At 40.0% G+C, this 26,245-nt stretch overlaps 1 protein-coding gene across 3 annotated transcripts in view; it reads right to left on the bottom strand.

Moving 5' to 3' along the window:
* The window catches only part of LOC108768747 (LIM domain only protein 3), an 81,279-nt gene that overhangs the window by 11,766 nt on the left and 43,268 nt on the right, over positions 1 to 26,245 (bottom strand). For 2 of the 3 annotated variants that reach the window (XM_018519299.1, XM_018519300.1), the window contains 2 exons: positions 2,407 to 2,518; positions 1,847 to 2,110 (listed from right to left, as the gene is read on the bottom strand). In XM_018519299.1, coding sequence (XP_018374801.1) covers positions 1,847 to 2,110; positions 2,407 to 2,518 — 376 coding nt within the window. Of the gene's footprint in view, positions 1 to 1,846; positions 2,111 to 2,406; positions 2,519 to 18,285; positions 18,506 to 26,245 lie in introns of those variants that run through there. The other variant, XM_018519301.1, reaches the window with a different exon arrangement.

Here is a 26,245-nt window from a genome sequence, read left to right on the forward strand (position 1 = left end):
TTCAATTATTTGTTTTGAACCTTGCTTGTTTTATAAAAACGAACGAAAGATGGTTGAAGTGGATAGCATATCGCGCGTTTTGGCAGATGGAAACTGAAGTCGTGGGATGCGCGAAGACGTGAGGTTTCACGACCAAATCGGTCCAGAAAACGGCAGCGCGAAAGAAAAGAGAGGTCATGGTGCGGAAAGCGCAGGGTGATTTCCCAGCTGACCTGTAAAGCAACCAATCCCCGTTAACCCCTCTCCCTATCAAGTTTGCCTCGCGGACCAGTAGTCTCTTTCACCGTTGGCCGTCTTCACATATGTGTCTACGCGACGCGAAAGATGCATCGCCATGAAAGGGAATAGTAGAAAATAAAGGAGGATGGTAGTTCGGGGTTGGAGGGAAGCAAGATAACAAATTCAGCCAATTCGAGTCTTCCGCCGACTGTCCGGCGCTTTACGTCGCGCGGTAATTTTTAATAATTGACGAGCCCCAACGAATTTCGTTTCTGTTTTTGAAATTTTGTTGTCCAATACAAGAAAATAGTGCAAATTTTTAAATAATTCTGCGAGTAGCAGCTTGCATATTATCGAAATAAAATGTGTTCTCTATATAACGCTGTATTTATTTTTAAATTTTCTACTCTCTAAATTTTTTAGAATAAAATCTCATTCAAAATGAACGAACTTCATTCCAATTGGTAGTGAAAACACATTTGGAATAGAGTGACATTTCACTTTTCATAAGGAAAATGTCTAACTCTAACTATAGTGAATGTTTCATTCGTTTGGAATGAAACGTCAGTGTCATTAGAACATGATGAAACATCAGAACTTGGTGTCTTCAGTATGAAACCAGGAGTCTTAATTTAAAAAATTATTTATAAACTAAATATACATAGGGTGCATTCAGTACTATGACCGCTCACTGAGCGCTCAGTGAGCTCTTGTATTTGTTTGGTCTATATTTTTAGATCCAACGGCCAATCAGATCCAAGAGCTCACTGAGCGCTCAGTGAGCGGTTGTAGTACTGAATGCACCCATAGATTCTTGTATTTTATCTTTACAAGCGTTGTTATTTCTATATAATATTGACTCAACAAAACACGATATCAATGAGACAATGTGACTTGCTCACTAAACTTTTTTGTGCTTGGTGTGTGCACTGTTTCCAACTGTTACAGTGATGTAGAGCATATCAGATTCTGCATTCTTTAATTACGAATGAAAATATTTACTCCGTAACACAGAGTGGAAGAATTCACTTCACACTGCACTATTAGATATCGAAGGAGTAATAGCAACCCAATTCCTTGAATTAAATAACATTTTATCTTATCTTTAACTTCCATGTGCGTCTAAATGTGTAAATCAATTCATTTTTCTGTAGTTATTTTTAAACTAAATAACGTCCATATTAAAGTATGCATTTAGTAAATAATAAATTAAATTTGAGTCAAATTTAACACATTTTTTAAAGTTAAATTATTTAACCGCATTATTTTAATTAAATTAACGACATAGTAAGTAAGAGCCGTGGCGACCTATAGAAATGATTAAAAACATAAGATTAGATATAACTTAATACTATAAATTTTACGGGATATATGAATGAAAAGTTATTCTAATTTTAGTGATTCGTTAATCGCTCTAATTTTCAAGTGGAATTTCACTCCAAGAAATTTAGAGAGTACATTTAAAATAAGACTCGTAAATTCACAGTCTAAATCGAGGAAAAGGTACGAAAATAAACGAGGAGAATCTCACTAAAAGAAAGACCGGATCTAATAATAAAGATAATTCTAAAATCTCGACTAATAGAGCTAGTGATGTAATAAGGGTAATACTGTCATTCGCACTCACCGATGAGTGCACTGCTGGCAGGCGAAACAGTCGAGATGATAGACGTTCGTTCTGGCCCTCATGACCATCTCGAACGCCGGTATTTGCTTATTACATGCCGCGCAGCATCCCGTGTTCCCGAAGAGCCTGAGGTAGTCCCTCTTACAGAGGATAAGATTAGCTTTGGTGTAGAGGGTAGAGCCGACCTCGCCTAACCTACAGTCGCAGCATCCGCACTTGAGGCAGTCCTCGTGCCAGTAGAGGTCCAGGGCCTTGAGGAGGTACCTGAAGGACCGACCGTAGTTTTCGTTCTTACCGGCCGTTAAGTTTTGAAAATACCTCTCTTATCTTGATATTTAACATAGATTTACGCAAAAGCATTGACTAAACATTTTAAGCGAAGCGAGAGAGGGCCGCTTTAGAGATCGGAGAGCGATATCTACATTCTTGCGACAAAATATTGAATATGTAGCAGATTTATTAATAAAGAAAGGGCGAAAGACGAAGACAGTGTTTTCTTTAAGAGTACAGATCATGCAGAAATGCATTATATATATGTATATATGTATGTTGTCGTTTACCTCTCCGTAATTGTCTTCCCGCAGCCGGCGCATTCCTGCTGCGTTGAACCATTTTTATTCGTCTCGGATTTGCTCACGTCCATAGTCATCGTGATCTCAACTACGGCGCCGTCTGGAACAGTAAATCAAATCGCTACAATTACACTGTTTGTTGTAAATATTAAAGAATCGAGTTTAAATTAATTCCTTAAATAACGTGTTGTTATTTTTAATTTCCAAGTGTCAAAATGTATTATTTTAATACAAAACATATGATTAAAAAACGACATATAATCAACTTCTTTCTGCGTTTATGTTGCATTGCTAGTTTCAAACTAAACAGCGTTCATGCAAACGTATGTCCTTAATAAATAATAAATTAAATTTGAAAAATTTATTCTTTTGTTTAATTTCATTGTTTTAGTTAAATTGATAACGTATTAAGTTGAAGTAATGACGACCTATGGGAATGATTAAGAAATACTCAAATTTGATAATTTGACAGCATAAATTGTATATTCCTCCGTATTATTGCTAAAAAAGAAAGAAATATTCGAGATAGATTCTTCTCTATTTTTTCCAATTCCCTAGTCCTCAACTATAACTATGAAAACAACACCGAAGTTCTAAAATCAATGATTATATCAAAATCAACATTATGAATTATTAATACGAGTATACTTTCAAAGATATATACTACATAATATTTTATGATTTTTCTCATGCTTGTTTTAATAACTTAAACCAGATTTCTAAACTGTCCTGTTTAAAGTATAAAATGCAATGAACCTCCGCCTTAAGACGATTGATAGAAGGAGGTTCAATGTTTTTTTACTATTTAAAATCTCACAGTACCAATCATACAGAATGTACAACCATAAATATTCGCTTTGGGTTTAAATAACCTGTTGCTATAATCGAGGGTTAACATTACGATAAAATTTAAAACAAACAATATTAAGTGAAAACAAATCGAGAAAAGTTCAACACAAATGAGTGAAGAGAGCCATTCGATTAGGGTCTTGGTGTTTTATAATATATTTTTTGTGTAAGTTTTTAGAATTTCCAGTTCAAATAAATACGCGTGATTATTTATCTATTTTGAAACACAATTCTATAGACTGAAGCTGCAGTATGTAATATCACAAATTAAACGATAAGGAATATTACTGATATTAATTTACATATTTAAAACACTAAAGAATTTATTGTGAAAAATATCAATGGGGATTCGGACGTTTTATCAATTCGAGTTGAGTGAAATTTAAAATAATCATTATAGAGATGCCTAAAACTTACGAGTGAAATAAAATTCTCAGCAAAACGACAGAAGCTCACAGACTGAGAAAAAAAGTTATGCCCGCGACGAGAGAATTATATATACGGCGTCATTTCAAAGTGTTTCAAAATTTGATTTCCCAAGTTAATGAGAACCTTACCCGCGCATTTTGACGGTTCCTATGCATCCGCGCGTGTTTTTAAGAGCCGACACACCGCGGACGTTTGGCTTGCATTGCACGCGTATCCCGCCCGTTACAAGCGTCTCCGACCGTCGTAAGTGGCTGACAGCACGCAATAATTAGTGCGACTAATTGGAACCGTGCCTGCCGCTCGTTCTCGCGCACTCAGACTCCAATAAGCACCGACGCGCTACGTCACGAGCGCCTCCGGAATCTTTCACGGTGCATAAAACATTTCTTTTTTGTTTCGCTCTCGCTCTTCTCCCTTTTCTCTGTTCTTTCCGCTTACCGACATCCGAAACAGCCCGTCTTTCAACCATCCCGCGGAGCATTCGCGCTGGGCGAGCATTTTTCGGGCGAAAATAAATTTCTCTACAGCGCCAATTATTTTAACCGCGTTTCGTGCTTACAAGTGGGAAACTAAAAGCGTTATCCTACCTAAGATGTACTATAAACTGTGCTACTTTAAACTTTAACCTTTGCGTCCCACTCGGGAATGTTAACAATGAATAATTGATTCCGTGTGTTTATTTGTTTCGTGTAAAATCACACAAAATTTCTATTTTATATATCAAATTCGTACAATAAAATGAGCGACAATGATACATTTTAATTGTATCTTTTAATTCTCGTAAATCACGGACCTACAGGTGGCGTACGAAATGCCAACATTTGGTTTAAATATAACACATTTATATTTAATAATTTGGACACCGATGAGAATAAATCTGATTGAACGAGACAAATCTTATATTTGCGGTTAAAATGGCTCTTAGTGCTTAAATATTTCTATGTGAATTTATATATAAATCTGATTCTACGAACAATATTTTTCGCACTAAACTTTTCGCAGATTTATGATTCGTTAACATTTAGATTAGTAATATTCTTATTAAAGTAAAGATGCTTATCAGCATTATAAAAATTATTAAATTGCTTGTCAATTTAATAAGTGATATTACTACTCAAGTTTTATTCATAATTGCGTTTCAAGATCGAAATAGATTTCGGTGTGCGATTTGCAAAATCACATATGTACATAAATTCGGACAGAAATATTTAAGCATTGAGATCCGCCTTACCGAATATATTATTTCTCTTGTTTAATAACACATTTAGTTTTAACAAAATTAGTGCACTGAGGGAAAAATTTATTAAATTATTTTTATAAATAGTTCTTTGACTACTTCTAGCGGAATATTTACTTACGATTAATAAATATTTAGATAAATGAAAAAATGATAGTTGAATCAAACTATTAGTTCTTGTATCTAATAAATATGTATTTACATTTAGTAAACATTCCCCTAGCACTATTCAAAGAAACATTTATAAAATTTAATAATTGTTTTCTTAATATATGGAAATAATAGATATATAGTTACTAAAGCCTGAAAATTGGATAATTAAATGGACATTTCGTGCGTCACACTGTAGATTGTCTCCGAGACATTTTCTCAACCGCAAGTTATTCGCGATTTATGCTGTCACCAGGCGATCGAATTAAAAATACAATTGTATCCGATTTAGGTCGTCGCGTCCGCGCGAAGATTGCAAGAACGCAGTTATGTTCTTCCGAGGTGATCTGCGTAACACTTGGCGAGCGAGGGTGACGTATGGGGGTGGCGGCCGACAGCCCACTTTGCTTTCGCCCCCTTTGCTGCCACCGCCACCGCCACCACCACCATTGCCGTTCAGTACGACGACGAGCGGGCGGACGCGCGGCGGGGGCTTAATTAATTAGCCGGATACTTTGAGTAACAATCCATTATTACATACAAACATCCTCGGCCTCGGGGCCGAGCTGCAGCTTTATGCTGCTAATTGGCCTTCTCAAAGCCGGGAGACCCGGGCACGAGTTATAAACGCCACTCCTTCCCTCCCTCGCCCCTCGCGACCCGCAGCCACCACACCGCACTGCTGCCCCGCTCTCTCACTCCAATTTTCTCTCTCGCTACCACCCACCAACCCCTTTTCTCTCTCCGTCTCACCTGTCCTCCTCTATCTCGTTATCTCTCCCTATCCTTTTCCTTCCTTCATCTCCCTCGTCCCATCGCTGCATCACTTCACCCGCGTGCTCCGCAATACACGTAAAACGCATACAATCGTGCGGATACACTCTCGCCCACTCTCGCCTCATCCCTTCGCGCTCGCACACATGCACTAAGACAAAATAGATGAGAGAGGTGGAGGAAATAGGTGAGAGAGTGCGAGAGGTGGACGGAAGGAAAGAGCAAACGAGAGTCGGAGGAGGGAAGGAGAATGCAAGGGACGGGGGGAGATAGCGGGGGTTGGACGGATAGCGCTAATAACGCGCTCGTGACGCAAAAAAAAAGGAAGAAGTATAATTGCCAGCCCTCGTGGCAGGTATTTTTCAAATAGGACCCCGTCCGTTAATTGGAGGGCAAATTAAAGAGGCGCCGCCGAGGAAAAAAACATCATCCCATCCTCCCCGCCTCGTTTCCTCCCGCGGTGCGCCTCCCACGTCGGTATATCCAAGAGCCTCGTGATTCGTCAAACGATCCGTACGCTTCGTTTTCTCTGGATCTAGTTTTTTTTAATGATTCTCCTCCCTTAGTCCGATTGACATCGCGATGGAATTAAAAAAAAGCGCGTACCATGCGACGCGCCGCGAAAAGACGCGATTAACGACAACGGTTTTTAAGCCCTTTTCCCGATTCGGGGTAAAAAACTCAATGCTAATTGCGCGATTGATAATCGATTGTTTGGAATGAACCCAACCGATAAATGAGAGCGTAGATGAATTCGCGGCCAGGAAAATCTCGTGTGTCTAGTCTCGGTATTTTGCAAACGCTTGTAGCCACGCATGCATCATATTTGATCGCGATGGTTGCGAGAGATATGTATACAATAAAAAATGGATGTTACTTTACCCTTTTCATTGGCAAATAACGAATGTCGAAATTGCCGATGTTCGCGAGTAAATTAAAAGTTCGGTGCATAGATACCAAAATACCAAACAAAAAAAATCAGGGTGAAATTAATCATTCGCGTCGGTGAAAAATTTCGAGCCTGTTGCTGCGAGAATTCGCACATCCGTACGTTGATTAAAATTACTCGCCTGTCGCAATCATAAGTTTATTCGGATTCGTTCGAAAAACGAATGAATTTATGTAAAAGAACGCGTCTAAAAAATCGGTGAAATATTAACCTACAAAAAAAAAATGAAAATTTTTCATTTCCACGGAAGCTTATATTTTCGAAAAGGGATGTCAGATTAAACGGCTGAAAAAGTTTCTTGATACTAGAAGAACCGAGCGATCCATATTGATTCCGTTTCTATTTTTGGATTATCTAATACAGTTTTGACAAAAAATATTAGGCACTTATATTTTTTCCGTTCACCTGGAGTTCTTTTACTTCCATTGTTTATATCTCCATTGTTTATATTGGTTACCGATATTATGCATAAATTTAAAAGATTCTTGAAACAAAGGATAATTTACAGTAAATTCCATAAATCAATTTTTGAGTTAAAATTTTACATACCATGTTTAATAAAGTGCCTATTTTTGGCCAAGGCTGTATTACATTTCTTATGTAAAAAATAAGAGTCTAAAATATTTTGACTTTTCAATAATTAAATTTTTTATACTGACGAAGTATTCGATTTTTCATCACACCACACACACACCACTTTCTTTTGTTTTCGTAATAATTTATTCATACTCCTTTTAAAAAACGTTGATATTTCTGTTAAATCGATATTAAAATAAAATTGTATTTAGAAACTTGTATATAAAAGTTCCCTAAAAAATCGGGAAGGAAACCTGTAATATTTTTTGTTGCGAATGCTAATTTGATATTGAGACTTGTTTACCACATTGAATGATCGGTCTACTTACAGCAATGACGTTTCGGGTATTGTATTATCTCGTGACGGATGTCGTCAGCGTGGACAATGTCGATACTTCGATCGCTTATAAAACGAAATTGCAAAAGAACGAATTTCGCTCGACGCGATTTACGGCGTCTTTTACTACTGCCGGTCTTATGGAAATTAGACTCTTTACTGCAGCGATATCTTCTCGGATCTCCCCAAGAATTTTCAGAGATCTTTTAAAACGTAGCGATCTCGTCATAAACATGCGCCACGTCAGACAGGAAATGTCGCGTATCCAGTCCGCGATAAGACACTTGGTAACATATCGCTCCCTTATTTCAAAAGTGACACGACTATAAAATGTGATTTTCGAGTTATTACCATAAATTTAATAAACATTACCCTATTAATCATCAAAAGTAAATTAACTTCATAAAAAATTATCAAAATCATCACAACTTAAAAAAAGATAGTTAAAAAAGAACGTTGCAATCAACCATCACAACTCAAAAAGGTTGGATTTTTAAGAGTTGCAACGAAAATAACATTTGATGATATTAAAAATATATCTCTTTTGCTAATATTATTTGATTAATAATTTTCTATCAAGTTGAAAAATAGTTTTTCTCGTTTTCTGAGAAATTTCTTTCTTTCAATTGTCATTTTTGAAGTAAGTAAGAGTTATTTCTAAAAGTTTTTGGTCAACATAAAATTTACGATAATTTTCGTCAGTCTGTTTTTTAGTTTATCTTATCATAAGTTCATAAAATTCTTACTCGTATTATAATCAACTTAAGGACAATATTCTAAATACAAGAATATATTATTATACTTATATACTAAATCTTTATTTATGAAAATTCTTTATCTGAATAATACATAATAAAAGTACTCATTAGCTGGAAATTTTTGACAGCCACTATATACCTATAATAAAACGTTAATAATAAAAATTCTTCCGATATTTATATACCATCGGTCGTCGGTATTTGCTGGATTATATTTGGGTACTGAAAACTAGCAGTCATCGTTTTATTTCTACGAGGAGGAGGTCTCGGAGAAATTCGATTCTTCGCCGATAAAATCGGTCTCACGTCGGGCGCGCTGCGCGACATTTCTCGTCTGCGCGTTTTCTCGTCTGAGATAGCATAATCGTAAAATGGCAAACTGATTTCGAGCGGTTTTTCCGTGTCGGCGCGAACGGTCAATTGCTGCTCACTCCTCAAACATGGACGAATCTCGATCGGAACGCTGATATTCGATCGTGAAATCAGTAACGGAATATACGACTTTTTATTCGGTCAATATAAGGAGCCCCCTTCCGAGATTACGAAATTGCTCTAACAGCAATATGGGAGAAATCCACTCCTCCGTCGCGCTTCTCCAAGCGACCCTCCCAACTCGCCGTTTCCCGCCGTCCGTCTATCCCGGGGATTCCGTCGGAGCGGACACAGGGCCGCTCTAGGTGGTTTAATAAAAATGTCAAATATAAAGTAGCCGGTGGGGACGGACGTTTAGGAAATAAATAAATGTAAAAGAAAACTCGAGAGTGGAGAGGAGAAAAGGAAAGACCGAGAGCACGCGGGATGGACAAATACGTAGACGGGTATACGTAGGAAGAGGGCAACGGCAACGGCGACGGCGACGGCGACGAAGAGGGTGAAGTCGTCTCGTGGGAGGAGCGGGAGTATAGTGGAGTCAATATATTATTACGGTTAAAGGTCAGCGTGACGTACTCGGCTGACCCAAACTGTGAGTGACTCGCCAATTCAATCGGAAGTCGCTTTCTTACGTCGAAACTCGTATTGAAGATGCTCAATAAAATATGGCGCCCCACCGGTAGCACAATGCGGCGGAACGGACGGATACAGAGAGAAGTCCGTTTATTAATACCCCCGGATTGGAAAATCCTCTAAGAGGGGAAATCGAGGAGAAGGGGTGGTGGACAAGCATGCAAGCACGGCTGCAATTTCGGGGCTTGATAATGATCCGACGGCGCTCTCTCCCTCCCAGGCTATGGATCCCGTGTCATTATACTATGAAGTGGAGAGACTGCTAATTAGTCATTAGCGTAGGAAAAAGACACCCTCAACTAGTGCCGCTGCAGCTGCGGGACGGCGGGCAACTCTACCCCGACGACGGTGAGGTTGACGGCGATGGCGTGGATGGTGCACGGGAAACTTGGGCAAACAGGGTGTAGCTTCGCTGGCCTACGTCTAATTGGACCCTAGCGACGTAAGTTCCACTAATTGAGACCGGCCTCGTAACTATCAACACCGCTACAAGGGTCCGTTCGTAAATTCTGAATGGACGAGCAACGATAACGATACGGATATACCGCCTTCGCTGATTGGGTGAACACGAGGCGAAACTACATCGCGGGCGTTGCGCGAGCTATCGTAGTCATAGTCGTCGCCGACGTCGTCGTCGCCGGATGAGAGATAATTACAAGTTGTAAATTTACTATATTACTACGGTTAATGAGGGCGCGCGTAATTAGAACGAGTACTTGTTCCCCGCGCTGCGCATTTCAAACTATGCAGGTAATGGTCGATTAATTAATAGTCCCCGGCGACCGGAGCTTAAACCGCGTCGTAGACGGCCGCGACTGATTGCGACTTCCTGGTGCGTGCGATATTTTGGAGACGAGAAAGTGAAAAATAAATTATTTCTTAACTCTTCTCCCTATATCTTGGAGATCTTCAAATTGCAGAGACGCGGCGGCGGTCGAAGGACGGTACGCCGAAATAAGGGTAAAGAAATGAGAGTCCAACGAAAAAGAAATGTAAGCGAAGAACGATGAGAGAAGCAGCAAGGCAGAGCCAAATTTTAATTTCGTCCCTGACAAAGCGAGAGAGGCTGCGCGGTGAGAGGCTGCTCTCTCCGCTCGGGTCCTTCAGGACCACGGTATTCCATCCTTCAGGATCATTATATCGCCAATTAGAAGATAGCGGAGCACAGCGTCGCCTAACAAGCTTCCTGGGGGGGAAAGTTGGGTGGCCGGAGGGAGAGGAGGACCCAGGCAGAGAGGGCGAGGACAGACCTACTCTCGCGTTGTTATACGACTATCGTACCGGTGCGGCGCGGCGCGGCGTAGCGCGGAACGGCGCGGCGCGGCGCCGCGACGCCTCGCGTCTCTCGTTGGCACCGCCGCTATAAAATATTCACTGCAACTCGATGCTCCTGACCGGGCCGGCGCCGCACTACGGTATAATTAAGACGCACGTGAGATCGTCTTGACGATGCCAATTGTGTTCGTTACGGGATAAGGGTGAGCCTTGGAGCGCGGCATGGCATACAGAAGGGGAGTATAATATCGATCCGACCTGCGAGAAACCGAAATGACAAAAGAGTGAAATACGTCGGACGAAACTCGATCGCAAAAAGAGTCTCATTTCAACCGTTTCGCGCATGATGATGTCAGTTCTAATAATTTTTTTTTGGAATACCACCCTTTTTTCTTCTTTAAAAAATCTTCTATGAAATCTTAAAATATTGTATAATACAAATGTGTGTATATGGTTTGGATGTTTTTTTATCTTCCACATGAAATTCTCTCATACTTTAATCGCGACGTATCTAGTTTTATTAAAAGTGACAAACACCTCACTATGATAGTTAGAAATCGAAAAAACTTTTTTTTTTATCGAGAGTAGATTTACGAACAATGATATTTTTCGTGCATTCGCAAATATTCACATATTACAAACATTTCACCACGATGCTTAGGAATCGAAGAAACTTTTATTGTCGAGAATAGATTCATGAGGATCTGTGCGTTTTATAAACAATTTTATCATGCAAATATTCATCAATGTGAGTCGACGAAGACAGTTCCGTCGTTCTCGGTCGTTTCCGAGCGATCGTTCTTCTCCCGGAAACAACACGAATATATACCAAAGGCATCGCCACGCAGAAATCGTTTCGAAGTCTTCGCGAAAGGACGAGAGAGAAAGAAAGAGAGAGAGAGAGAGAGAGAGAGAAAGAGAGAGAAGAATCGACGTAGTAGCGCGGTAGCGATACACTTTTCTCCGTAGGCAATATTCATAAATCACCCTTCAGATCGCTCCCGCCCTTGCCGCGTTTCATCCCCTCCCCCTCCTCGTCCGCTTTCCCATCCCTCTTATATACGCTTAGAATATAAGCACCAGTTTTCTTTTTTCGCCGAAGGGATGCAGTACCGGGGTCAACTTCCCGTCCGTCCCTCCCCGCGCGATTTCCTCATCCTCGGTCCTCCTCACTCTCCAAAAGTCCGTCCAAAAGAGGAAGGGGTGGTCGGCTAGATGAGGGCGGTTGGAAAAGCGCGGAACCATAGACGAGGAACGAGTTAGTCCTGCGGTGGTGTGGGACTCGCTGAGAAGGGGGGGTGGTCTCAGATTCTATTAAGATCTCAGTAAGTCTTGTTACACGGGGAGGCCACGCCGCAAATCTCGCAATAAAACAGCCACCGGTATAACACCGATTCGGGGACCGTCGTCGTCTACCAGCAGCCAACCCCCGTCGCTCCTCCGTCGTTGACGACATCGCGCGCGCGTTCTCTCGTATACATATACCGAAACTCCCCTGCGGCGTATTCTGAAGGGGGAGGGGGGGTGAGCAAAATTTATCTGCGGCACGCAGTATTCCGGAAGAGGAAAATCTCTGGTAATCCGAGCTCGAGACCGCAATTAGCTTTTTAGAATCGTTAACTCTATTCGCTATTCAATCTACACTGTTTTAAACAATAAGAAATACTTGCTGTTTTCGTAACGACATTCATATTGATATATATTTTGTATAATATTGGCATTCCTCCTAAATTAATTATAAGTATAGATATTTCTACACCAAACTTTCCTTTTCTTTAGCTAATATATCTGTTACCTTTTATATCTAAAAATCTAATTCGTTGCAGCAAATTTTCATGGGAGTTATACTTTAAAATTATGCTTCCTCAAAAAATACAAGCTTTCAATACAAAAATCATCATCTTAAGACTTATGCACGTTCCCAATATAGATTAACTTCAATCTCGATTCAACTTACTTTTCATGTTTTTCTAATTCTTAGAACTAGAGGAAGATAAAGCGTAAGTTGAACCAAAATTGAAGTTAATTTACATTGATGGAAACGGGCCTTAATCGAATTCATTATTATAAGTATCGTACCATAACGGCATGAAGGAAGCAACGAAGGTGTAATATCCTTATTTCGCGCGAAATTCTCACGTCTTCGCACTCCATCTCCCACGGAATGCCGATTATGGAGAACTAACTCAAGTATTGCCCGGATAGAGTGAGTGAGTGAGTGAGTGAGTGAGTGAGAGAGAGAGAGAGAGAGAGAGAGAGAGAGAACAGAGCACGCCGATCGAGGGAGGGTCGCGTTCTCCAGCCGAGGGTCCGAAATCAATCAAAACATTAATTGAAAGAGCGAGAAGACAATGGAGCCGACTCGGCTAAGGCGGTAGGTATGGATGGTCTTGATAATCGAAAGATATCCTGGCCAATAGCCGGTAACCCGTCGGAGCACACCGAACGAGTTGGAAAAGGAACTTTCCTCCGGGCTTCCTTCCTGCGAAGGGTGGAGAGGAAAATTCGTGGCACGGAATCTTGGCCGGTTGGTGAGAGAACGGAAAGAGGAAAGAAAAAAGACGATGAAGAGAAAGAAACACAAGGAAAGCGAGAAGAAGGGATTATACAAGAATGTCCAAGGATAAAATAAAGTCTTTTTCCACCATAGTCATCGCATTCCTTTCTTGTAAATAACGTCGTTTACGCGACAATATGCTAGGAGGTCGCCCCACTCGCGAGGGGGCTACAGCGACAAATTCGATTATCCGAGTCGATACAGAGTCGATCCGGGGATGCCCGGCGTTAGCTGGTTGCTGTGGCGCGGCGAGTTAATGAACGCGCTCTCTATTCAATTGTTGACCGGTATTATTAGTACGGCGAACGTTAGCGCTTTATTAATTAACAAATCGATTTCGGTCGGTATCGAATGCTAATTATTCAACATCGGCCCGGCATTCGGTGCCGTTGCGAATGGTTCTTTAATGAGCGAAGCTAATTGTACGAGGTACTCTCAATAGCGTTGCGCTAAAGGAGCAACCGTCGAGCGCCGATGAAACTTTTAACGATCGATAAAAGAATGTTGCGGAATTTCGCTCCAGTGTCGTCCGCGTTGCTTCCGTGCCCCTCGCAATCGATGGTATCTCTTAATAACCCCGCATCGACCCGTCGATCCCTGTAGCTCATGAACTTTTCTCTCATTGTCAGTCGTCTATCGCGTGGTTAAAACTCTGCTGAAGCGATTTCAATTTTTTCAGAGCATTAAAAGCTCACATTTAACTTCTCTATTTCTCAATACTCTCTTTTACTTTCAAGTACTGATGTACTTGGTACCGAGATTGACGTTCTAGGGCGACGCGTGCGACACCCTAAGTACACAAGGGCATCAGAAAAATCTCTGTAGGAAAAGGATATCGGGGACGACGCCCAGAAGGACGCGGCACTGCCACCTGGCGGTGTGCCCAAGGACCCACGAGAAGCTTCAATCGCCGTAAAAGCAACCCCTCCGACTTAAGGAAGACGACGGTTGGAGAGAAAAGGACGAAATGAGAGCAGTACAGAAAGGAGAGAGATAAAGAAGGAAAGAGAAGAGAGTATTGAAGAGAGGGGAAGTAAAAGTTAGTAGCTCACCCAGGCGGACAGAGATAGAGTCCAGGCGAGGGTTGATAGACCGCTGGGGGGCTGGGGATGCGAAGCAGCGAGAGAAGGACAGGGTGCGATGGTCAGCTCGCGAGATACACGTTCGACGGTGCGGCCGACTTAAGAGGATTACATTTGATATTTCGATCGGGCAAAGTGGCTTTTTATTGGACATTCGCCGCGGAATTATCGCTGACTCGTGTCGAAAGGCATTACGCGCGCCCCGGCGTTATTAAATTATAGCAGCGGCCCGCTACCACGCTATAATGTCCGGAAAACGAGGAAAATGCTGCTTGTGAAAAAAAAGGTCTGCTTCGGCGAAAGAGAAACTTCCACTGTTATTTTCTAAAAAAACTTGCGACGAATACTTGGCCCTGAAACTGTTGGACCCTTATTTCGAAGTTTATGAGTGATGTATACTTATACGTAAACTCGGATCACTTAAATTACATTTATTTATTTATTTCTACTCTCTAGACTGTTAAATTCATAGACTGTAAAATTGTATCCAATTTTTTAAATCATTCCTATAGATCGTTACTACTCAATATGTCTTTATAATTTAACTTTTACATGATAGGAAAGTCACTACAGTCTGAAAAAGTATCATATTTTGGGGCAAGAAATATAACGAAATAATGAATTATAACAAATGTTATTCAAGTAAAAGCTATTAATATTTTTTAAAAAGACTCATGGTCCCTTATAGGTTAACTAAAACAATAGCGGCGCGTTAAACAATTTAATTCAAGAAATGTATTAAATTTGACTTGAATTTAATTTACTATTTCCTAAGTGCATACACGTTAATACGAACGTTGTTTATTTTGAAACTGTACGCAATTCAACCACAGAAATGGGTTGATGTGGTTGTTTCTTAATCATACATTTTATATTAAAATACTATACTTGATAGCTAAAAACAACAAAATGTTATTTAATTTGAAGAATTAATTTAAATTTGATCTTTTAATATTTAACAGTGTATTTACTATTATTACTAATAAGTAAATTAGTTTCAAAATTAAAAATCTTTTAATTTTAATTAAAAAAAGAAATATACGCTATCTTGTGAAACCATTAAGAGGTCCATAAGCAGTTTTAATCAATTTTTTAGCAGCGCATTGATCGTTGTATCAAGAACCGGTAACGATTCGATTCATTTTTTACGAGCAGCGGAGAAATTTTTCGAAACGATGAAGACAGTGCGGCACAGTTTCGACTCAGTGGTAATAAACTGGCGAAATAGCGGCAACAACTAGCGTCCACGACGGCAATAGCAGCCTTTTCTCCTCTTTTAGCCCGCGAGGCTAATTAGTCGCGGCAATTTGTCGGTGCGAAACAAACGCGGTCGGTTCGAAGGTCTCGCGCTCGCACGAGCTTTCTCGATTTATCCGCGCGCGTGTAGCCGTATCTACCTACCTACTTCCATCGGAAGCGAACTTCAAACGAAATAATTAAGCGATTCTCTTTAGCTTGGCCCGGCTAACGAGCCCGCCGCTGGCTGAAACTAGTGCCAATTATCGGCATTCAAACGGACGAGTACACGCGGGTGGCCGACAGTTGAGACGTTCTCTTGGCGGGACGTCGGGACGGCGACGAAGGAGGAGGAGGAGGAGGAGGAGAAGGAGAAAGAGGGAAGAGGAGGTGAGAGAGGAAAGGTCGCTGATGAAGAAGGCGGCGGGGCTTTCAAGAAACAGGGCGGGATGCTCGTTCGGACGTACAGTTAGCTTCATTATTTCGACTTCAACCGACGACATATGTGGGAATAAAACGCGTGATGTGGCTACGCGAGAAGGATCTGTATCTTATCTTGTGAAAGGTTGTAGAAAGAGAAGAAGATTGAAGACGGTGATATTTCCAGTTTTCTTTAACGAAGAGATTCATCAACCGCATTTATCCGCTGGAATTTCCTTTTCAATTTCTTCATTGAAGGTGAAGGTTTCTGACGTTCGACGCTCGATAATTCGTTAATTAAGATTCTAATTAAATTTTCACGAAGTAAATAGAGAGTATACGTTACGCCACGAAAGAAGATCTCGAATGCGTGACGATATATAAGTTTTTAAAAATGCAAAACATACCTTTTGACCATAAATATAAAATATCTTCATAAATTGACGTAAACGTTCTATATCTAAATAAAAATAAATTGAAATAAAACTTTAATATAAGTCTTTTAATGTTTATAAGATGTCTGTTAGAGTCCTTTGATATTTATATTAAATTGAAATAGTTTTAATAGAAAATAATATTTTTTTATTTCTGTAACTATTTTAATATTTTATGATTCCTCCTTTGGTCTTTGTTATCGCCTTTTTCAGAAAAATACTATAAATTGGAGGTGCTTCACACTTATGCTATATTAAGGCTGTAGAATATTTAAATTTTTGTCAAACAGTAAGTATGAAAAATCTGTTTTGGAAAGTTAAAAAATGAAGCGATAATTTTTATATTGATAATTCACTCATGACACGCATAACACACTTTAAAATAAATTCTGAAAGGCTATATGTAATAATATGTTATTTCGACGAATCGCTCGCGAGATTGCACCTAGCGCTAATCTTCGTGAAAGCTTTGTCACGCGCTGCAACCGGCTCGCTCTTGCATATTGGATGACGATATCTCGAAAACGATTCATACATAGTGCATTACATAATCTCGTAGCATCCGTTTGAGACATTACTAAGACGGTTTAATGAAGAAACGTAGCTCCATTGTCATGAATGAATGAAATTATCTAATCGACTTTGGATACTACAATTTCAATAATAAAGTGAATATGAATAACACATACACACAGAGAGAGAGAGTAAATTACGCTTCCATTACATAAACTACAACTTTCAATTGTTCGGAGGAAGAAAATATTACCCTAAAACAAAGAAATTTAGGTCGGTATTTATAGTCAGTTCTTATTTTAAGACCATCTTAAGTAATATCTTATGATGCTAGTATAACTTTCTGATTGGTTCATGACATCTTAAGACTGTACTTAAGATAGTCTTAAATATAAGAATCGACTATGAATACTGTCCTTAAACAAAATTTAATTTCACGCCATTTTTTCTTTCACTACCAAAAAAAAAACGCACGTTGTTTTTCGTGGCAAAAAAGTATGTACATACATATTGATGAATAAATAATTTAATTAACTGCCGCAATAAAAAGTGTCGTATTATAAATGTCTCTTTAATTTTAATTAAACGTCTCAAGGATTGGCGTCAATTAATCGCGTTCCCCTCGCAGCCGCGCTAGTCGATAATCACGCGCCGTTACGACGATTCAGCGGGACAAAGGAATCACGAAGTAAAGGAGCTATACGAGTCATTTCTAAGGATGCAGTTAATCCGCGTCAGCTAACGGCTAACGGCAGCCGTACAACGGAATCGCCTTAAAACGCGACCGGTAATTGGAACAGACGTCGGTCGATGAGAGACGAGACCCTCGCGCAAGAGATGCAAGCGCGCAAGAAGGGGGTGAATGACTATACAGAAGTGTGCCAGCGCGTGCTTATCTGCCAAGCTAAAAAGCAAGACAGTTTATAATTAACGCGAGACTCTCACGCGACTTCTTTAGCAAATGCACGTTCATTTTATACACCGTCTATATACACGCGTCGCGATCTTATCGGCGCGTTTTATTTTCTCCTCTCCTCTCATCCTACGTTTTGCATCTTATGTTTCGTAAATGCATTTTGCACAGAAATATCACGCTGCGCGTGTGGGACGCGAGATCGAGATTGATAAATGCTACCTACCGAACCGAGTAATTACACTCTTTCACATTTGGAGTAATCAAATCCCGACGCAATCTAGAGTTCTCATCAAAGTCCCATTCTATTTCCCGCCAGTCCGTCTATATCTCGCTGTGATCTGATCTCATCTGATCACCTGATCGCATTTACCTGTCAACAATTGCTGGGAAATGGCGAAGGTTTCGTTGCGAGAGGCAGAGCAATCTTCTCCGTTTAAGCTTTCCGCGTCACGTGGCACTGCACAAGGCGCACGAAACAGCCACCAACTTCCGTCCACGGATCGTCTTCCCCCATCGGTGATCAATTATCAAACGATCGATCGCGATCTATTGAGATTCTACACGAACGTTCTCATGTACAATGTTCTCCTTACAACTCAGCCACGCACACCCTTGAGTACGCAGGGGACAAAGCGTGAAGTAACGTGCGTCAAGCAACGTCCCACCGGAAGTACCACGAGACCACCGCTCCGGCGGTCGGCTGTAAACTGCCGAGTGCCGCGTGCGGCCACGGCACGCCACCGAGAGTGATAAATCCCCACCATCACCTAGCCACCCTCTCTCGACAGCCTCCGCCACCGTCGTTCGTGGTACCCCTACGCGTTTTCCCCACCACGTAGCAAACGCCACCACCAACGGTTACCCCTTACTTACCCCTCACGCGCGTGTTCTCTCTCTCTCTTTCTCTCACACACTGGGACGCGCGCGCGCACACACACACGCATACACAAAACACACACACACCACACTTCCTCTCCTCACTCTCATCCCCGGCTGCTCGTTCGCGCGCGTCGATCCTTCAACTATCCGCGCTCCACCGCACAATTTAGCCTCCACCCCCTCCTACCCCGCACGGCATCACGCCGGATGTACCCCGATTCGGAATAGCAGCCGCACTCCAGTCGATTAGGCGGCGCGTTTAGGACGGCGAGTTATGAGCCCTCGATTTCCAACGGCGACGAAGAGCGAGCGCACAGGGGGTGGCTGATCGACGGAAGGGATGGAACGTGCCGCTACGACGTGCCGCCGCGAAGTGAAGACGACGGCGAATTGCGAAGGGATATCGATTATAGTACCGCGCGCGCTGGTGTTTGTTTCTTTTTAATTTCGCGCCTGTCGACGTCCCGCGGAGGATAAGAATCGACTTTGTCCGAGACTCGGTAAAGGAACGTGCGCGATCGTAATCACGATTGAATGAGGGATTCAATTATCAACGATTTATCGTAATGAATGCATAATGACTCGATATCTTGTCGACTTAATCGCAAATCCAATTAAATAAGGAAAGCAAAAATTGATTATTTATTATTGATTATTTATATGTTCTCTAAAGAAATTTTTTTTATGAACGATATTATTATACATAATTATTAATATAATATACATTTTAATATAGGAAATATTTATTTAAAATTGAATATAATAAACTTATTTACAGAAAAAGTGTATTAATTGCAAAGTATTACAAGCTTTACTAACAAATTCCAATGTATTTCTTTCGCAATGTACTGTTACTTGCAAGTAACTACTTTTGTTTCGATAATTTTTTTAAACAAATATTTTATAATTTACATCTTTACTATTGTGATGTTTAAATTCCATTATACAATGATACAATTTAAATAATATGTAAAAACTCTTTTATCATTAATAATGATGTTACATACAATTATTCATTGTTTTAGAATTAATTCTTTTCAGGGAAAGGTAATTAGAGACAAAGGGAGAAAATTAGGGGTGTAAATAGAAAATATATAATAAAAAAGGTTCAAATAACAGTATATATAGAACATGAGAAATAACGATATATAGTTTAATCATTAATTATTAGTCAATAAATAGTTCAGCAGTGAGACTAATCGATGTGTACGAGGGCTCTGTAAGATCCTTCTAAGGAACGATCACGTTCGTCGACGGTCGTGAAATAGCTGTGGAGGATTAACCTCCGGCGTGGCGCGTCTCGCTCGACGGGATACCCCCTAGAATCACCCCTACGAATTCCACCCCCTGCCGTACCACCTACACGCAAGCCGATGCAGGGGAAATATATCCCTTCCATGGGCTTTAAACCCCTACTTCGCGGACACGCGCTTGCCACCCCTACGAAGCCACACCTCCCATTACAAAAATTACACCGGTCGCTGATTTAGTGTTCTGCGCCGATTCACGGTGGTGCCCGTGCGCGAGGGGGGGGGGGCAGGAATTGGTAGAGGAGGAGAAGGGGGAGGAGGAGGTAGGCAAGGAGCCGCAAGGGTTGCGCGGTGCAAGGTGGGGACGTAAGTAATGAAAGGGTTGCCGCCGGCTTCGAGAATCACGGAATCATTCGCCAGATTAAATTAGAAAGGCTACAACCTTTTTTTTTTCCACTCCCATATACCCCGGACCAACGAAATGGATTAAGCCATGCTTATCGCCCGATGGCCGGCGGTCTCTCTTTTAATTACAAGCTGATTTATGACGTCACGTCTATCGCACAACCGCGGGAAGTCTAGGTTACCTCTCAGGAAGTAATGTTTTCAGAGAAGAAAAAGAGCTTCGCGATCTTATCCGGTTTCATGCTTGTATTACTCTCCCCGCGTTAATCTCGGCGTCGTTATCAGATAAAATAGAGGACAGAGCTCCTATACTTGCAGCGAAAAATTTCCGACGACACCGTCGTAAAGAGCGCTTTTACACCGGATGATCTAAAAGAGCACTACGATAAGTTTCGAGTCGACGTTTCCTCGGCGAATCTTCAAAACCGAGGTAACAGTTACGGAGTTGTTTAATATTGAAAATTATAAAGAGTTACAGCGAATAAGTTTCGCAAGTGTAAATAGGTAATAAAACTTCATTTGCCAATTAATCTCAGGTGCACTTTAACAGAAATTTAATTGGCGACTTAATTACCGCGTTATTGAATGCCGTAAATTAAAAATGCACGCCGGCTTACCGAGGTGCATTTAATATTGAAAAAATTGAGGGGCCACGCAAAGGAAAACGATGCGCGCTCTGATTTTTATCAGACTGGTATACTTCAGATTCATCGGGGAATCCCTAGCCGATAGAAAGAGTGCGCAACGCTCGTAGCATCCTTGTATACCGTCGCAAATCCAAAATCGCTATACGACGTTCGATAATAGTTCTCCCACGAGTATCGCGAGATGCGCGTTTCCAAAGCCTGCCGTTCGCCGCACGAAGGAGGAGAAAGCGAAATGCGAGAGAGTCCTGAAATTGCAAGAGGTGAGGCGAAAAGTGAGAGAAGGAAGGTGTCGGGAGGGACGGGGGCATCTCGCATGCACTTGTGTGTGTGTGTGTGTGTGTATGGAGGAGAGGAAGTATGTGTTTGTGTAGGACGAAGGGCAAGAGTGGAGTGGGAGGTAGGGCAGGATGGGAAAGAGGAATGGGGAGCGTACTAATCACTTCTACGGACTTTAATGGAGGTTTTCTGTACGCCGTCTACTTTGTCCACGACTTATACTACTTCGAACCCCGTTGGAGCTCGACGCGGAGCATTTGATAGAAAAAGCGGGCGGAAAGTAGCGTTACGTGTATTAAACTAAGCGGCACTCTCGCCGACCGCGCTCGCGATGCCCTTATCTCGCGAAAAAGCATTTAACGACGCGACGCGCCGCGTCGCGCCGGCGCGACGATAAATTCCGCGTCGAACTTGAAGAAGGCGACACACGCGCGTAAGTTACAATGCTTCATGCCGTATACGATTGCAATAGGAAATAATAGCTCTTCGAAAAGAGCTTTGTTTCTCTCAATTTGGACTATATAAGATAAAAAAATCACTAAAATATATATCGCTTCTTTATTTTAAAAGTGACAATTAAAATAATGTGATTTCGAGTTATTATCATGAATGAGTTAAACAAATTACCTTATCAAACATTTAAAAAACTGATCTAATTTCATAAAAAATCATTACGACTCAAAAAGTGTGATAAGAAAAAATCATTAAAATTGTCATAACTAAAAGAGAGTGAATTTTTGAGAGTTGTGAAACAAAAATGACAAAAGTAAAATTTGATTATATAAAGAATCTATTCTTTTTGTAAATATTATTTGATTAGTCAATTTTCTGTAAATCAAGTTTTGTGAAAAATAATTTTTCTCCTTTCTCCTAGGAAACTTTTGTAGCTGAATCACTTTTGGAGTATAGGAGCAATGTGTTTCATAATAATGAGATAGAAATTTTTATATACACAAGAAGAATGGTTTTCAATATCTAAAATTTAGATAGATACCTACAGATTTGATAAAAATTTTATTGGACCATCAAAATAATTATGTAGGATGCTCAAACCGATTATTAGAATATCAAAACTTTATGCAATTGTTGTTTGAGATTGATAATGTAATTACTTTAATGTTTTAACGAAATTATTTTCAGACCTGTATCTGGCTAAATTTTTAGACTACAGTAAAACTATGTATAATGTAAATAAAACAGAAAGTCACTTTAGAGCCGAGAATTTTAAATGGCATACTTTGCAATTCTGCAATAATTATTCAATCGACATCGATATTCGCACGGCGTGTCCGATGTGTTCAACTTTTTACGAAAGTCTCGAGAAGTACGTCGTAGCATTTGGGGGAAGGGGAAATATTCTAAATCTGTGCTCCCCTGTCCTTCGCACCTGCGCGCGCGGAAATAACCACTGGGGATGCTGCGGATTTGGAGTGACGCAGCCCGACAGCATCGACGCTCGCGCGCGGCGCGGATACTAAGAGCTTTTCTGGAAAAGCAGGGCTCCATTAGCCGACTCGCCTGTCTTCTGAGTCCATTACAAGATGAGCCGCCATCCTCCCGAATGACCTTCTCCATTCCACCCGCCTTTCCAACTCCCTCACTGACACGTCGCGATCTACACACATTGCTTCGTAGATACGCAAACTTGCTTGCTTTCAATCTCCCTCTTTCTCTCTTTTTCTCTTCTCGCATTCTCTTTCTCTTTACATATACATACACATATATAATATATTGCACTAGACCGTAAACACGCAATTTAAAAGATCAATCCTGTTCTTCGACATAAAGGACGGCCTAACGTTTCTGAGGAATCGACGAAGGCGAACCGCACACAAATTTCATACGAGACCATGTTCCAATATTGAAGCACTGTGCACAAACAACGTGAACACGCGGACCTAAAGAAAACTACGAGCTGGACAAAATGGGAAATTTTTTTTCACTTTGTGAACCTGTCACGCGTCCAAAAAAAACATACGAAAATGTTCAACTTTCTAACGTAAAAATTTAAAGTTTTCCCTATAAATTTTTGTTACGGATTTATCACGGATTAAATAAAAGGAGAGCATTTTGACTTTGACTGTTCATAATAAACGTAGTTTGTCAATTTCTAATTCGCGCCAAAATTAAATATAATTCCATCAATTTCAATGCGCCATTTTAATAATCTGCACTCAAGTGAAATTGAAATCTTCGGTTTCCTGGAGTGATTCGAATCTTCCTATCCAGTTGAAGGTATTTACCACTTCGCACAAGAAACGCGGCTGCGGACGGTCTTATTGCTCGCGAAATGGCGTGCACGCGCAAGAAACGCAGGACAGGATCGCTGTTCCTTGCGCATTATTCGTGACAGAGTACGCCAGAAAGAGACGAGAGAAAGAGAGAAGAGCGAGTCGAACGTGGAAGGGCGAGAGGGATGCTGGTGCCAGATGTACTTAAACTAAGAGCGCTGCTCCACCGCGGCGCGTCCCCTGATTTATTCACTCTGTGAAATTTTTACTCCCTCCGCGCCGGGCCTCCGCGGGCCTTCGCTGCCCCAAACCGACATACGTCTTTGGAGTTGCTATGCGCACAAGGCACCACGGGCCATCCTTGAGACTTACCGGATAGCTCTACCGCGTCTCCCGAGATATTCCCGTGCCGGCAGTACTTTTCGAATAGTAAAATCCTTCGAAATTCTACGTTTCTGCGAAATTGTCGTCTCACCGTTGCGCTGGCTCCGATACATCTCGAGCAACGAATTAATACTTGATCATTCCCTGTAGATATTAACAAACTTATTCATGATACTGTTTTTTTCATTATGCGATATATACCGCAAAAGCGATAAAAAAATGATATGAATGATTGATCGCATATTATCCATACATGATGTTTCATCTAGATGAATACCATAGCTTATATTTTTTTCATTGTACATCGTATATTACTACACAAAGAGTATTCTCCAAGCTGTGCTTACAAGAAAAGAATTTGCTGAAGTATCTAAAAATTTACATAGATACAGGTTTGAAAATAATTTTGTTGAATCATCAAAATAACATTGAAAAAAAAATCTGATTGCATTAACTGAAAATACAAATTCATCTAGTGCGTCTGTCTAAAAATAAACGAATCAAAATTCTCATAGAAATTATCAAATGAGCATGATTAATATTCTTTCCTGTTAAATTTCTTGATGATCGAACTCTAATCCTTGCGACGATTAATATGCACATAATTCCACACAAGTTTTGGTGTCTGATATTTCTCAAGTATTATTATGTTAATACATTTTAGCATATATAATTTCCAAATTATCAGATTCATAAATAAATTTTGTTATAGAATTAAAAACTGTGTGTACTATCAAAATATCTCTTATTTACTTTCGTTTTCAAACCTAATATTGAAGGTGAAGAATCTCATAATGCTGTGCCTTTTGTTTTATTGTGTGTGATTTTGAATTACGAGACTTCTGCCGCGTCCATCTTGCGGCTGTGTTACGTACTGTGCTTTCGGGGAATCTCTATTGAATGTAACTAAAAGTTTTATAGATTCAACTGGAAAATACTAACCAAATCCACATAGGTAAATCAAACGTTCTAAATTATCAAATTCTATCAAGATATCTTAAAAAAAAATTTTGCTTGGTTTTATCAAAATAATTCAATCATATACATCTTGTTGATATAATCAAGGAATATCGTTTCTTTTAACGTTACTTTTTATAATAACGATTTTATAATGACGTTTTTTATAACTAATGACAACTGACTAAACGCTAAGATTGAGAAAGTCACTTTGTAAATAACTTGTCATAGTTACGTGTTATTTACTAACGAGTAGTAAAAATAATTCGTTACAAGTAACGCATCGTGTTACTTTATTCGTTACAAATAACGAGTAAAAATAACTTGTTACAAATAATGACTCACTTTTTTCAGTAACGAGTGAATTTTCCAGTCTATTACAAGTAACGATTGACTTTTTCAACTTCAGTATTATTGTTACTGCCATAAAACATTCATAATATCATTACCAAATCGTTATTACAACAAAATAAGGATAAAAAATAATGGAGTTGCAAGTAACGCAAATTCCCTGAGTATATTCAAATCATTTTTCTCATTATCAGTATAAAAATGATGAGCAATGTTGTAAAAGTTTTGATATTCTAGTGTAGTTTTGATATTCCAATTTGAACGTTTTACATAATTATTTTGATGGTCTTACAAAATTATTTTTATATAACTGTATCTCTCCTCTCTCTAATGAAATTTTTAAATACTTTAGCGTCCTTTTCGTAATATGCAAAGTAATTTATATATACAACGACGAAAAAGTAAATATACATGTATAGTAGAATATTCACTATTCAACGGACCTGTTACAGCTATTCGGAACCGATTCTATTCTTCTTGAAATTTTTTAAACACAAAAATCTAAGAGACACGTTTGTTTTTTATACTAGTTTAATCTATAAAATTTAAGGAATGAAATAATATCTCAAAGTTAACATTTATTAAAATATTATATTATACCACAGCTACCATATTACCAGTATTATAAAACAAATGAATCTGTAAGATAAAAATATTTTTTAAAAATTTCTTTTTCCATTAAAACCATCACTTTTTTCTTGGTTACAGCACTAATACGTGGATACTGTCTCTTTCCTTGGTTATAACACTAATATATGGATATATTGTCTCATTTATTTATTTTATTATGAAAAATAAACGAAGAATAAGCGAGGAATAAACGAGCAGCCCTCTGAAGGATAAGTATGACTGTTCAAATGTAAGCTTCGGTTCGCAAGCAGTCTGTCCTTCCGGCAATCACTTACCGGCTAATGCATTACTTGCGAGAGTATACGAGCACTCACGCGATT

Source organism: Trachymyrmex cornetzi, unplaced genomic scaffold, assembly GCF_001594075.2.
Source record: "Trachymyrmex cornetzi isolate Tcor2-1 unplaced genomic scaffold, Tcor1.1 scaffold83, whole genome shotgun sequence".
NCBI lineage: Eukaryota > Metazoa > Arthropoda > Insecta > Hymenoptera > Formicidae > Trachymyrmex > Trachymyrmex cornetzi.